Source organism: Emydura macquarii, unplaced genomic scaffold (assembly GCF_026122565.2).
Source record: "Emydura macquarii macquarii isolate MOO-44397 ecotype Brisbane River unplaced genomic scaffold, CSIRO-AGI_Emac_v2 contig_1119, whole genome shotgun sequence".
Lineage (NCBI taxonomy): Eukaryota > Metazoa > Chordata > Testudines > Chelidae > Emydura > Emydura macquarii.
Window position 1 is genome coordinate 20,487,890 of NW_027131256.1, and position 12,518 is coordinate 20,500,407.

Here is a 12,518-nt window from a genome sequence, read left to right on the forward strand (position 1 = left end):
CCTTACCCCGGTGATCTGTCCTCCGGCCAGCATGAGCTGGGTCTGGGGTATGGCCGCCTGCACTGAAGGCTGCTGGGAAGGCTGGCTTGGCTGCTGGGGGTCCCCAGATTCTTCATTAGATTTAGACTAGGAAAAAAATATAACTCTTTATAGTGTAAAACAGATGTTAATGTGTACACTACTATCTCTGCACTGTACATCAAATAACTTTCAACTGCATACAAAAAGCCCTTGGGTTCATTTTAAGAGTGGGTTTAAGAAATGGCTTTCTGCCCACCATCTCGGTTATGACTGTTCTAACGTGGGTAGCTAACACAGCTTAGGATTTAAACAAAACACCCAGTCTTTTATACCTGAAATATTTTCAGATCTAACTTTGTTTGCTGCAGCATCACTGAAGTTCATGCTACTTTTTACCACAAAGAAAAAATATTTACCCACCACAAAGCACTTAAAATTATTCACTGACTAAAATCCAGAAGGAGAGAGTGGAAGGAGTATGTTTTTCTTTCTTACATGTGCATTAAGCACCTTAAGTCAATAGAATGCTAACTAAACAGAGGACTGATATGAAATGCTTAACTAAATCTACCAAGAAGTCCAATACAAACTGTCTTAAAATAAAAAATTTAGCATTTATATAGTTATGCAGTGTCTTACTTAAATCAGTTTTTTTTTTTTTTCAAATGGAGAAGAAAATACTGCAGCCATGAGGGAGGAAATGCAAAAGAGTGCCTGAAGAGGAAAGAGAGGGTTTTATGGTAATTAAAACTGGTTATGCAGAGCATTAAAATTCTGCATAGATTTGCATATTTTCCACCACCTGTTTTGGGGACTGCAGAGCAGGCTAATTAACATAAAGCCTCTGATTAATTCTGCCAGTCATTGAGAGATAATTACAGCATAGGACTGTAAACATTCTGCACTGGTGATACAGCCTGTTTGCCAACATCTCTCTCAGGAATGGAAGTTTACAATGGCAACCAAAGCAATTTTCTGCCTCCTTTCTCTTAAAAAGGAAGATCACTATATCTTCCCTTCTTTCTAAATCATCATCACATGTAACTCGGTCCATGTTCTATTTGGTTTTATGAAATGCACTATGCCAGTTCTTTAGTATACTGCAGTATTGAAACCAGTTTTCAATAAAACTACATCCCTTTCCCCTTTTGGTATGTTGCTTGAATACTGTATTGAAAGGAAGCAGTAGGTTGATTGAAATGCTATGGAGTATATTGCATCACACAAAGTTTGAATGTTTTGCTAGACCATGTAGATCAATGAGGAGCAAGTAGTCCAATTTATGTTTAAATTGCTAGGTGTAATTTACTTGATGCTGTAGGAAACCCAACTGATCCACACTAGCGTTCTTAAAAATCAATGCTACATTGGCCCCCTATGTTCAGCTTCCACAAACATCTTGCAAGGTAATTTATGTTTAAAATAAGGCTGGAATTAAGGAACATGTGAGATTATTGGAGTTTGTAATGCAGCACAAGAACTATTTACAACAGCTCACTAATTGCTGACACAAAATCATTAGCACCAATGCATTAAACAGCCCCTGCTGCTGACCACCCATCTGGTCTCCAGCTATGAAAAGATTACTACTCAACCTATCTTTTCTTTTACAAGCCCAAACAAATGTAATTAGAATGTGAGAGATCACAGCCTGAAAAAACTACCTTTAATGGAACAGATACTTGATGGAGAATGGGAAGAGGAGGAGGCGGCAGTCCTTACCTGTACATTTAAGGACTGAGCAGCAGCCTGTAAACTTGTTCCAGCGAGCTGGACCTACAACACAGTGCAAAGAACTGAAATGAAGTGAAGTAACAGTCATAAAAAGCTTTGAAAGGTAAAACACAGGCCCCCTAAAACATTCTGCAGTAGCTGAAAGTAGGGGTTGTGCTGAAAAATATTAGACAAGTCCATATGGACCTTGCACAGTGTTATCTGTCCATCTCTTACTGAGAAAAAATTCTGTCAGTGTAAGATCTCTGGCTGTTAATTTAAATATGACTAGAAATGAAGCATTTTTGGGTGGGTAAGTCTTCTTTGGGAAGTATCATTTTTATGTGGAAACCTCCTAAGATTTTAAAAGAAAAACCCTATTCACTATCTTCCTAACTTCAGAACAGGCATTATCTCAAATATACATAGCGCATTCACCACCTTCCTTACATCACACAATGGGGATTCACACATGCAGCAGGAACCTCACATACCATATAAAAACTGTCCTCACACATCAATCCACCACCCAAGCTCTCTCACTGTCCCTAAACACTGCAAAAAGAAATTACATACAGAGGACAGGATACTCTAACCAAGGACAGCATTGACTGAAGTGTACTCAAACTCAATTTTTGTGATTGATGACCTGGTCCCATACTCCCAAGAAAGTGTTTAGGGAGGTAGGGGCCGGAAAGTGAAATGAAAGTAACATTCCAAAACTTTTAAGGAGCAAGATAAAGACAAAATCATTACTAACGGAAAGGATTCTCTCTCCTGTTACCACATAAATTCTATGCTCAGACATAGTAGCCAGCTTCAACAATCCTTTTAATGTTACCACCACCACCAGCACCATTCCTACTGCAAAGGAAGAATGTAATTGCCAGTTCTTTCAAAGGTCAGGGTTAGACCTGTAGAGTATTTCACCACTGACCATGCTTGAAAACTGCTGCTCTACTAGAAACCAGGAAATATGAGTACAAGAAAAACAAATGATCTAACATGGTATGCTGTCCTTTAAGAAAAGGAAGACACTCTACACTGAGATGTTTGTGAGAGCACCACCATATTTAACTATACTTGCTTTCCTGTTGCTCTATATGCATTGGAGAGCTTTAGTTCAGATCCAGATACAAAAATTCTATTACACGTGCCATGCCATGGCGGCTTTGACCTTACAGAGCCATGTCTTGAAATGTTTCCTACCTTCCTGGGTGGGATTCTAGACAGTTCCCTGCATCTCCTCACCCTTAAACTGTTTCAGTTTAGTTTAATTTGCCTTACCTGTTGTGTTCTGAGACTTCAACATTAATTAGAGAAAATAGTCCAAATAGCACAATCATAAGCAGCTGTCCTAGAGAAATGGCTTGGATATTATTATTAGTTTTATCTCTCACACACTAAATGGTGACCCTACAAACACACAGGTCTCTCAAGTGCAGTCAGCACACACTTGAACATAGATCATGTTGTTCCCTCCCCCACCCTATGCTCACACTTTCCAATTAGAGTATTTTCATAAGACTGTTTCTGAATGGCACCTTGCATTGTATTTGGCATTGGTCAGCTGTAAAGCACTCCATCTTGAGAGTTATCATAGCTGTCACCACTAAGAATTCCTATACTGGAAGAGACTAATAGTTAATATCTAAGATGGTAGCCAGTGTGACACTGGTCACTGCCAGATGCATCAGAAGAAGGCCTGGAGATTTCTTGAAACTGGAGATTCAAGAAATGCAGCATACATCATCAAATATAAAGTTACAGCCAATGCCACTTTTAAAAATAATTTTCAGGGCAAGGTGACAAAATATTGTACTGATCAAAATTATTGACTTCAGGTAAGCTCACATGACAAAGGAATATTACAACAAGCTGTACTGAAAATGCAAAAGCCCTTTAGAGCTGCTGAATTTGCATACCATACTGACACCCACATTCATGGCACTGTGAGTGAAGCGTGCAAGAAAGGCCTTTTCAAACAGCCTATTGGTTTAATGTACTCAAACATTCACACTGTCACTCCATAAGTCCTAGGTAAACCTCCATCCTTTGGAAAATTATAATTTTGTGACAAAAAAGTACTGAATGCTCAGTACAATAAAATGGCAGCTCTGAGCTCTTAAAAGCCTGAATACCTCAATTCTACCATAACAACTGTGTAACCCCAGACCCTGAATACTTGGGGTCACCCAACTAGCTCCACTATTTTTAAGTTTAAGCTTGATGCGAGGGAAGGGAAAGAAATATTTAGGATATTTGTTCTCATACCTTAGGTGTGATCAGACAGACACACAAAAAGTCCTCCTATTTCCTTTCACCCTATATCTGAAGTACAGCTTTGACTCCATAAGAATAGGGGCAGTAGAGAAATGGGTAAGGGAAATAGAAGCCTAAATATCATATGACAAAACTCCATGAAATAAATCTCTCTAAAAATCACTCAAAAATTTGTAGAAACATATGCTTGCCTTGTTTCATCATTTCAAATGTCCCTTGAGTGTGAGAAGACACAGAAAGACTGGAACTCTGTACCGGTTGCCCTCACTAACACTTCTCCAGGTTCTCAACACTTCTCAAGTTCCAGGTCCATGTTGGGCAAATATAATTCTTAGAGAAGAGACTAAGCCTGGCTTTATCTTTGGACACCTGTGATTCTAATGGACATTTTCCCAAAGAGGAAAGAACATTAAATCCTAGTGGCCTATTCAGATCTGGAGTATTCATTTTTTACACCATTCTCCAGATTTCTGAAAGAACTATTAAAGGCATATGCTATTTTAGTTATAGGTATTCTCAGCTGTCCTATGTGGTGGCACCTGCTATCTAAAAATTCTCTAAAGAGCCTATTTCCCAATAATAATTCTCATCTTATTTGATGAGTGGCCTACAGATCAGTACAATGATTCATGACTAGCTTCCAACATTTACCAGGCAGAAAAAAAAAAACTCTCATAACCTACTCAGGATGACAGTGCTCCCCTGCACTATTCTCATGGATTTATTGGTCAACTGTGCAGGAAAAAAATTCTTTCCCAAATGTCCTCCAGTTTAAAATGTGTTGGTTTTACCTGATGAAGGTGTCCAAGGAAGGCCTGAGCCTGAGCTGTAGAGATTGCCCCTCCAACGGGCACAGGCTGCTTCTGAAAGTCCAGGCCATTTGTCTGTGTGCCTGGAGAGACAGAAGAAATTTAAAAACTATTAAACAGGACTCAAAAAGAAATTATATTATGAAATTTTAGATCTAATTCTCTGTGAAGTCTCCTGCTACTCTGGATTTCTAACTCTAATTCAGTGAAAAGTCCTTCAACAACAAGGGTTTGAGTCTTTCCAGAAATCAAAGCAGCAGTGTCACTCCCACCAATTGAGATATACTCGGAGCTAACTACACATGAGCAATTTCATAGTCACCTTAACACCTATTGCCTGGATCACTGAGAACTATCAGTGCTTACAATGGTTTCACAACAGGATGCTTTGTATGTGCCTAAGGTTAAGCTCATACTTCGTTTTGCAAGTACCCTCTCCTTAATAGCTTGCTGCAGAGGGCAATTTCGAAGTTCAGATTTCTGGGAAAAACAAGGGTCACAGTGGTAATAACATAATAATACTTACCTCTTTTATAGCGCTTTAAATCAGTAGATCTCAAAGCACTTCACTCTCCAATGTATTTAAGAAAAAAGGATTCTATTCAACAAGGGGAGGGAGGAGAAGGCAACAGGGAAATGATAGTGCCACATTTGCATGAAAACATAGTTCTTCTGATAATTATATACCAGTGTTCGATGAATATTTGTGCAGACGTCTTGTTACACTAGATTGCTCTAGTTCTATCATCTTTTATCCACTTTGAAATAATTTAGAACTGATTGCCGCTCTGCACCTTTTTCCCCCCCATAAGGCCTGGAAAAAATGGAAACCCCAAAAGTTAATCCTAGCACATCTGGTTGAGAGAAATGATAAGTATCAGAAACTTTCCCTCAAGAGATTGTAAAAGAGTTTCTCTTCTGCTAAAAACACCTGTATTGTCTTTTCAGGAATCATTCCTCCATGTTACGTGAAGGCACTAGCTGACAACTGTTTGGGTACATTGTTGATATTATTACCACCCACTACAACATCCTCCTCAACTCGAATAGTGACTATGGCAAGGGATATTTCCAGTTTATAAAATGGCATGGAAGTTCTGTAGTTGATGATACAGTACATAGATTCCAAGACCAGAAGGAACCATTGTGATAATCTAATCTGACCTCCTGTATAACACAAGCCATTGAACTTTCACAAAGTAATTCCTAGCATATCTTTAAAAAAAAAAAAAAATCCAATCTTGATTTAAAAATTGCCAGTGATAGAGAATTCACCATGACCATTGCACATTGTTCTAATTGTTAATTACTCTCACCGTTAAAAACGCACACCTTATTTCCAGCCTGAATTTGACTAGCTTCAACTTCCAGGCATTGGACCATGTTATACCTTCTCTACTACGTGAGCCCATTATCAAATAACTGTTCCCAATGCAAGTACTTAAAGACAAATCAAATCACTCCGTTATCGTCTCTTCGACTGAGCTCCTTGTAACTATTACTATAAAGCATATTTTTCTAATCTTTTAATCATTCTCATCGCTCTTTTTAGAACACTCACCAATTCAGCGACATCATCCTTGAACTGAGGGCACCAGAACTGGACATGGCATTCCAGTGGCAGTTGCATCAGTGCCAAATACAGAAGTACTGTAAGATAACTTCTCTACTCCTATTCAAGATTCCCCTATTTACACATCCAAGGATTGCATTAGCCCTTTTGGCCAGTGTCACACTGGGAGTCATGTTTAGCTTATTACCCACGATGACCACCAAATCTTTCTCAGAGTCACTGCTTCCCAGGATAGAGTCCCCTATCTTGTAAATATGGCCTACATTCTGTTCCTAAATGTATATATGTACATTTAAGTTATTCAAATGTGTATTGTTTGCTTGAGGCCAGTTTACAGAGTGATCTGGATTGCTTGGTATCAGTGTCCTTTTCCTTATTTACCACTCCAATTTGTGTGCCATCTGCAAATTTTATCAGTGATGATTTTATGTTTTCTTCCAGGTAATTGATAAAAATGTTAAATGGCGTAGGACCAAGAATTGATCCCTGTGGGACTCTACTAGAAACATATCCATTTGATGTGATTCTCCATTTACAATTACATTTTGAGACCTATCAGTTAGCCTGTCTTAATCTATCTAAAGTGTGCCATGTTAACTGAAAAAAACTAAAAAGATATAAAATCAAAATATCATACGGTACCAAGTCAAATGCCTTACATAAGGCAAAGTATATTACATCAATACTATTATCAATCACATTTATAATCTCATAAAAAAAGATATCAAGTTAGTTTGACAGGATCTATTTTCTATAAACCCCTGTTGATTGACATTAATTATATTATCCTCTTTTAATTCTTTATTAATCGAGTCCTGTATCAGCTGCTCCATTATCTTGCCCGGGATCTATGTCAGACTGACAGGCCTATAATTACCCTAATTTTCTAAGAAATGGAGTGACTAAAATGAAAAGAAATAATGTGCTTAGATTTGGAGAAAATTTCCGTAGGATCACTGTACTACTGTGCTATATCCTAACCGCTATCAGATTTTGTCCATCAGTGATATACAAGTGCTCAACCAATGCATGACTGCCCATGGCTTATTACAAAAATCTGTAACCCACTAACCCCCGTTTTTGTCCTATGACTACAGGGATATTAACAGGCCACTTCACCTTGAATGGTCCTTTAAAATACGTACCAACTACTTATGCTAAACTATTTGATCGACCTTGTATTTAGCTGCGACAGTCCAAGTACCTTTCCCAGACCTGAAAAAGAGCTCTGTGTAACTTGAAACCTTGTCTCTCTAACCAACAGAAGTTGGTCCAAAAATATGGTACCTCACTCACCTTGTCTCTCTAACATCTTGGAACCAACACAGCTTCAACACCACTGAATACCATGTTGTATAATACTGCTTTCTTTACTTCTTCTCAGCAGGTTGTCTCTAATCCTGTGAACCATCAACCAACCATGCTTTGAGATGAAGCACTGCGAGATTGGGGTAAAGGATCTTCCTTCCTTTCTTGAAGAAAATATGAGAAGCAACATGGAGAGTGATCGGTGAGCAAATGATCAAGTAAGGAAACCATATCTGGGCCAGGTTGGAACTATTAGGATGACTATGACTTTGTCTTTTTTATTTGGAGCGTAACCTTGGCTATTAGAGGAGTCGGTGGGAATGTGTACAAGAGAGTTGACAAATGAAGGTGAAAAGAATCCCCAGGGATTGGTGACCCAGTCAATCCACCTCTTGAGCAAAACTGGGTACATTTCTTATTTAACTCCGTAGCTAACAAATCTATTGAGGGGAGCCCCTTTGACAAACTATGTGGTGTATTATGCTGGGATCTATTTTCCATTTGTGTCTTTGAAGATGTGCCTGCTGAGTGCATCCGGGGTCACATTTTGAACCCCTAGGAGGCAGGCTGCTGTGATGACAATCTGGTTTCATGGCCATTATGTGTTTTCCCCTGTTAAGTGGAAGAAACTGGAGACAGGCATAGCTGACCATTCTGAGTTCCAGGAGGTTGTTGTGTAGCATGGTCTCTTGCGACGTCTACTTGCCCTGGGTCGCATGAGTGTCTATATGCACACCCTAGCAGAGAGATGTCCATCGTTGTGACGGCTGTTTGGGGAGGCTACGCAAATGGGAAATCCTGTACACACATTGTGATGGTCTTCCCATCAGTTGAGGGATAGTTTTACGCAGGTCGATATAGAAAGGAGCATATTTAAACTGTGTCTGTTTGGTGAATAAAAAGTTCTGAGCCATCCTTGAAGGCAAAGTGTTCCGACTCTTGCGTGTTCTATGACGAAGGTGTTGGCTGCCATGTGCCCCAGCAACTGAAGACAGTTCTTGACCAGAGTTTGGGGGCTGAGCTGAATTGTGTTGGCTATGCTGGAAAGGGCCACAAAAACTTGTGCAGAGGAAGGTAGGTTCTTGCTGTTACTGAATCACGATATTCTTCTATGAAATCTAAGTTTTACCAAGGGGTCAAAGTGGATTTTTGAATGTTTAATTGCAGGCCCAATTTAAGGAAAAAAATCTATGGCCTCAGAAGTTGCCTGAGAGATCAGTTCCAGGGAGCGGCTTTTCAGCAGCCAGCCATTCATTAACTGCGCTGCGTACCAAGGAGTTAGCTGAGGAATGAGAAACAAATTCTAAGTATATAATATTTCTTATCCGCTCTCTTGCATGTAGGTGGAATAGCAACTGGAGTATATGCCAGATGATTTTTGCTGGGTCCAGAAGGGCTTCATTTACAGGCAGAACTAGGCAGACAGATGAGAGTGAATGGAGGATATCAAGTAGCTTATGATGAGATTCTTTAACCTCCTCAAGAGGGATCTGTAAGGAGTCAGTAATTCTCTTGACCAGATCCTGGAAATGCTTAAAAATCATCTGCCAAGGTTGGCAGAGGAGGCACAACAGCTTCATCCAGAATGAAAATGAGATGTTGGCCATAGGAGAGACCTCTTCATCGGCTCTAGCTTCCTGGTCCTTAAAGGATTTCTCTCGAGGATCAGATCTCCTGGAAGGAGCAGGTGATGCAGGGTGCCTCTCTCTGTGACAGGTGGTACTCAATGCCTGGAGAATTATGGGCAATAGGCAGCCCAAGGGTCCCAATATGGACAAGGAGGAGAAACATAAGGCATAGTAGGAGGCGGCACCAATAGGTTCTCGTACCAGCGAGATGCTGCTTGTAATCTTGTGCCACAAGCAGGTATAGTATCAGAGACTTCTGGAAAGGGGCCTCTATAGGAGTGAGGAAGAGAACCCTGAATTGGCATTTGAGACACCAAGGCAAGGTCTTCATCAGAATCCTTTTCTTCAAACTCACTCTGGAATGATGGGGCACCTGGAAAGATATGAGGTGCAATCACTGGTCCCGGGCGAACTTCAGGCCATTTTGGTGTTCTTGGTACTGATAGCACATCAGAGCTAAACAGCGGAGAACTGGGCATCTTAGATTTAGCCAGTTCTCAGGGAAAATGAAACTCCTGTAGTTCCAAGTGTGTTATTGATATTGAATCCATGATCTGCATTGAGGTGATGACGGTCAAAGGCACTGATGGTACCATGGGTCTCTGGCATTCTGAGGCAAATGTGGTCGGAACCCAAATGGGCTTCTTCGGTACCAAGGAAGCAGAGGAAGAGCTTTTCTTGCTGCCTCAGTCTGCTAACAGTATCAATGACCTCTCCAGGACTGAGGCTTTGCCGTTTTTCAGTCTAGTGGTGCCCTGGATACCTGAGGAACCAGCAGCCTCATGGGTATGAAGAGCAGATGGTGCCAAAGTGGCTGAAGACACGGACAACCTCTGCTTTTTAGAGGCAGATTCCCTACTTGGTGAGCCCGGAGAATGGTCCTTGGAAAACTCATGAAAGGAGTCTTGTGTCTTCCTTTTAGATGCCCTGGAGGTGTGGGGCTCCAATATTATAGAGGCAGCAGATTTGCTCAGAGACTGGTGTACAGGAGGAGTCTTTAGCCTAAGTCAGAAGCCAGGCACAGCGAGCTAGCCATCATGAGGTGGCTCTGGATTTCAGTGCCAGAAAGAAGTTGCATGTTCCCCAGAAGTGTGATTCGCCAAGGCAACAGATGCAATCGGAGTGCTCATTGCTTACCGGGATCGCCTCCCAACATGACAGACACCATTTGAAGCTGGGAGAACCGGGCATAACCAGCCAGTGAACAAGAACTACTAAGCAGTATCTAGCTACATATAATATATATGAGAGACATGTTTAATTTTTTTTTAAACTAGGAAGCTAAAATACCATTACTTACTAATTACACTAATGCTAAGAACTACTACAACTAACTACTAGAATTAGAAATGAGGACAACATTGAGGAAATCTTGATGGGGAAAGCTATCAGAGCTCTTTCCCAGGCCGAGGCAGTTGAGAAGGAACTGAGGGAGGTTTGCTTGTGCAGTGCTATATAAACAGCATGGGACTGACTAGCATGCATGGACAGGCCGAATTGACACTGCTATGAGAAATGAACAATCAAAGGCTCCAGGGGCACTAGTGCACTTAGAGCGAAGCACTCATAGGATCATTAACATTACTCGAAGAAATTCCAAGTCCTGCCTAGCCTACATATAGTTTGATTAGAGATCTATGTGATCAGCTGTTTTACAGTCCTGGTTTACCCTACAGATCATGCCAATTTTCTGGGGGGGCGGAGAGATTCAATACAGGAAAATACAAATGCAGTATAGTACAGAGAGCTGAGCTCCCATTATCCTTATGCAATATACTTACTATGACTGACCTCCCCTTTATACAATGAAAAGGTCACTAAAACATTACATTTCATCTTTCATTCTTTGGAGAACGTTACAAATTTAAACTTCATCTTAAACCATATCTTCAAAATCCAACAACAGATTGATCAACTCCTCCATCAGGTACATTCCTGCATTAACCACACCACCATAAGGGACAATTTACCTCTTGAATGGCAGTCACTCAAACACTCCTGGACTTAGCAATGGAAAATCACTGGCGGATACTGGAGAGACTTACACCAAGAATAGTAACAACTATACTATGCATCTGTTCAGTGTCTTTCATCAGAAGGAAAACTTTTACAAAAATGTATTAGTACAATGACTATTTTATAGACAGGAAAATCTTAGGTACAGAAAGTAGCCCAAGATTTCATTAGCAGTTCATTTATAGCATCAGGATTTCTGACTCTCCTTCTCATGCTTTAGCCACCAGATACGCTGTCTCTCCTCTACTTGCATCACTCTTATAATACACAGATACAGTAGACTAGCATCCAGGAGCACTGGAAAATTGTAACTGCAAGAAGATTATGGATTTTGCAATTTTGCTGTTTTCTACAATTTAAAACATTTATTCGAACATAACAAAGCTTTTATTGTACTCTCCACTACAGAGTTACCATGGAAAGCCTGAATTAGAAAACAATTTCTGGCCAAACAGGGGAAGGAATTTAAAAAAATAGTTTATGTCCAAAGGCCTCTGGGACAACTTAAAAATATTAAAATTTTAACACCGTTCAAATAATTTACTTCAATGAGCTAGAAAGGTTTAAAAACTAGGGGTTGTAGGACAGTCTTTCTATTGATTTGAATGGATTTTGGATTAAGCCTTAGTTTATGTTACTAACATTAAGCATGGTAGTCAAAACAACTAGTAAAACAGCAGCAAAACAAACTTACTTTTAATGCTCACCTCCCTTCTCTGGGTCCTAAAGCCTACTGGTGGACTTCCCTACCTCCCTCCTCTTTAAACCAGAACTTTCCTGTTTGTCAAACAGCCTAGACTGGAATGAGGCTGGGGTCTACCTTGCTTTTTAACCTTAATGTTTGTTCAGTTTTCCCTCCAGTGGAGGGTGGGTGCAGAGAAAATTCCCCAGTCCTTATGACCAACTAAAATCTGCACTCAGCTGACCTGTGCATATCAGACAGCTTAATTTCTTTGTAGCAATTACAGTGAAGTGCCTTCACCTCCAGCCTGGATGATGGGCACATAGATTCACAAATTCCAAGGCCAGAAGGGACCAGTGTGATCATCTAGTCTGACCTCCTGTTATAACAAGTGCTTGCTCATGTTGACTCCAAGTAGGTGATTCCAAAGCTGGTCCATTGGAGGAGGGGTTGAGTTGAAAGCCCCGTGGATTGTAGTACTGCTC

General features: G+C 40.4%; 1 protein-coding gene across 3 annotated transcripts in view; it reads right to left on the reverse strand.

Annotated features, from left to right (window-relative positions):
- Positions 1–12,518, reverse strand: part of POU2F1 (POU class 2 homeobox 1) — a 186,410-nt gene that overhangs the window by 76,648 nt on the left and 97,244 nt on the right. The window contains exons 3-5 of one of the 3 annotated variants that reach the window (XM_067546283.1): positions 4,809–4,909; positions 1,744–1,797; positions 7–126 (exon numbers count right to left, since the gene is read on the reverse strand). In XM_067546283.1, the coding sequence (XP_067402384.1) occupies positions 7–126; positions 1,744–1,797; positions 4,809–4,909 (275 nt within the window). The remainder of the gene's footprint in view (positions 1–6; positions 127–1,743; positions 1,798–4,808; positions 4,910–12,518) is intronic. The other 2 variants (XM_067546284.1, XM_067546285.1) reach the window with 2 other exon arrangements.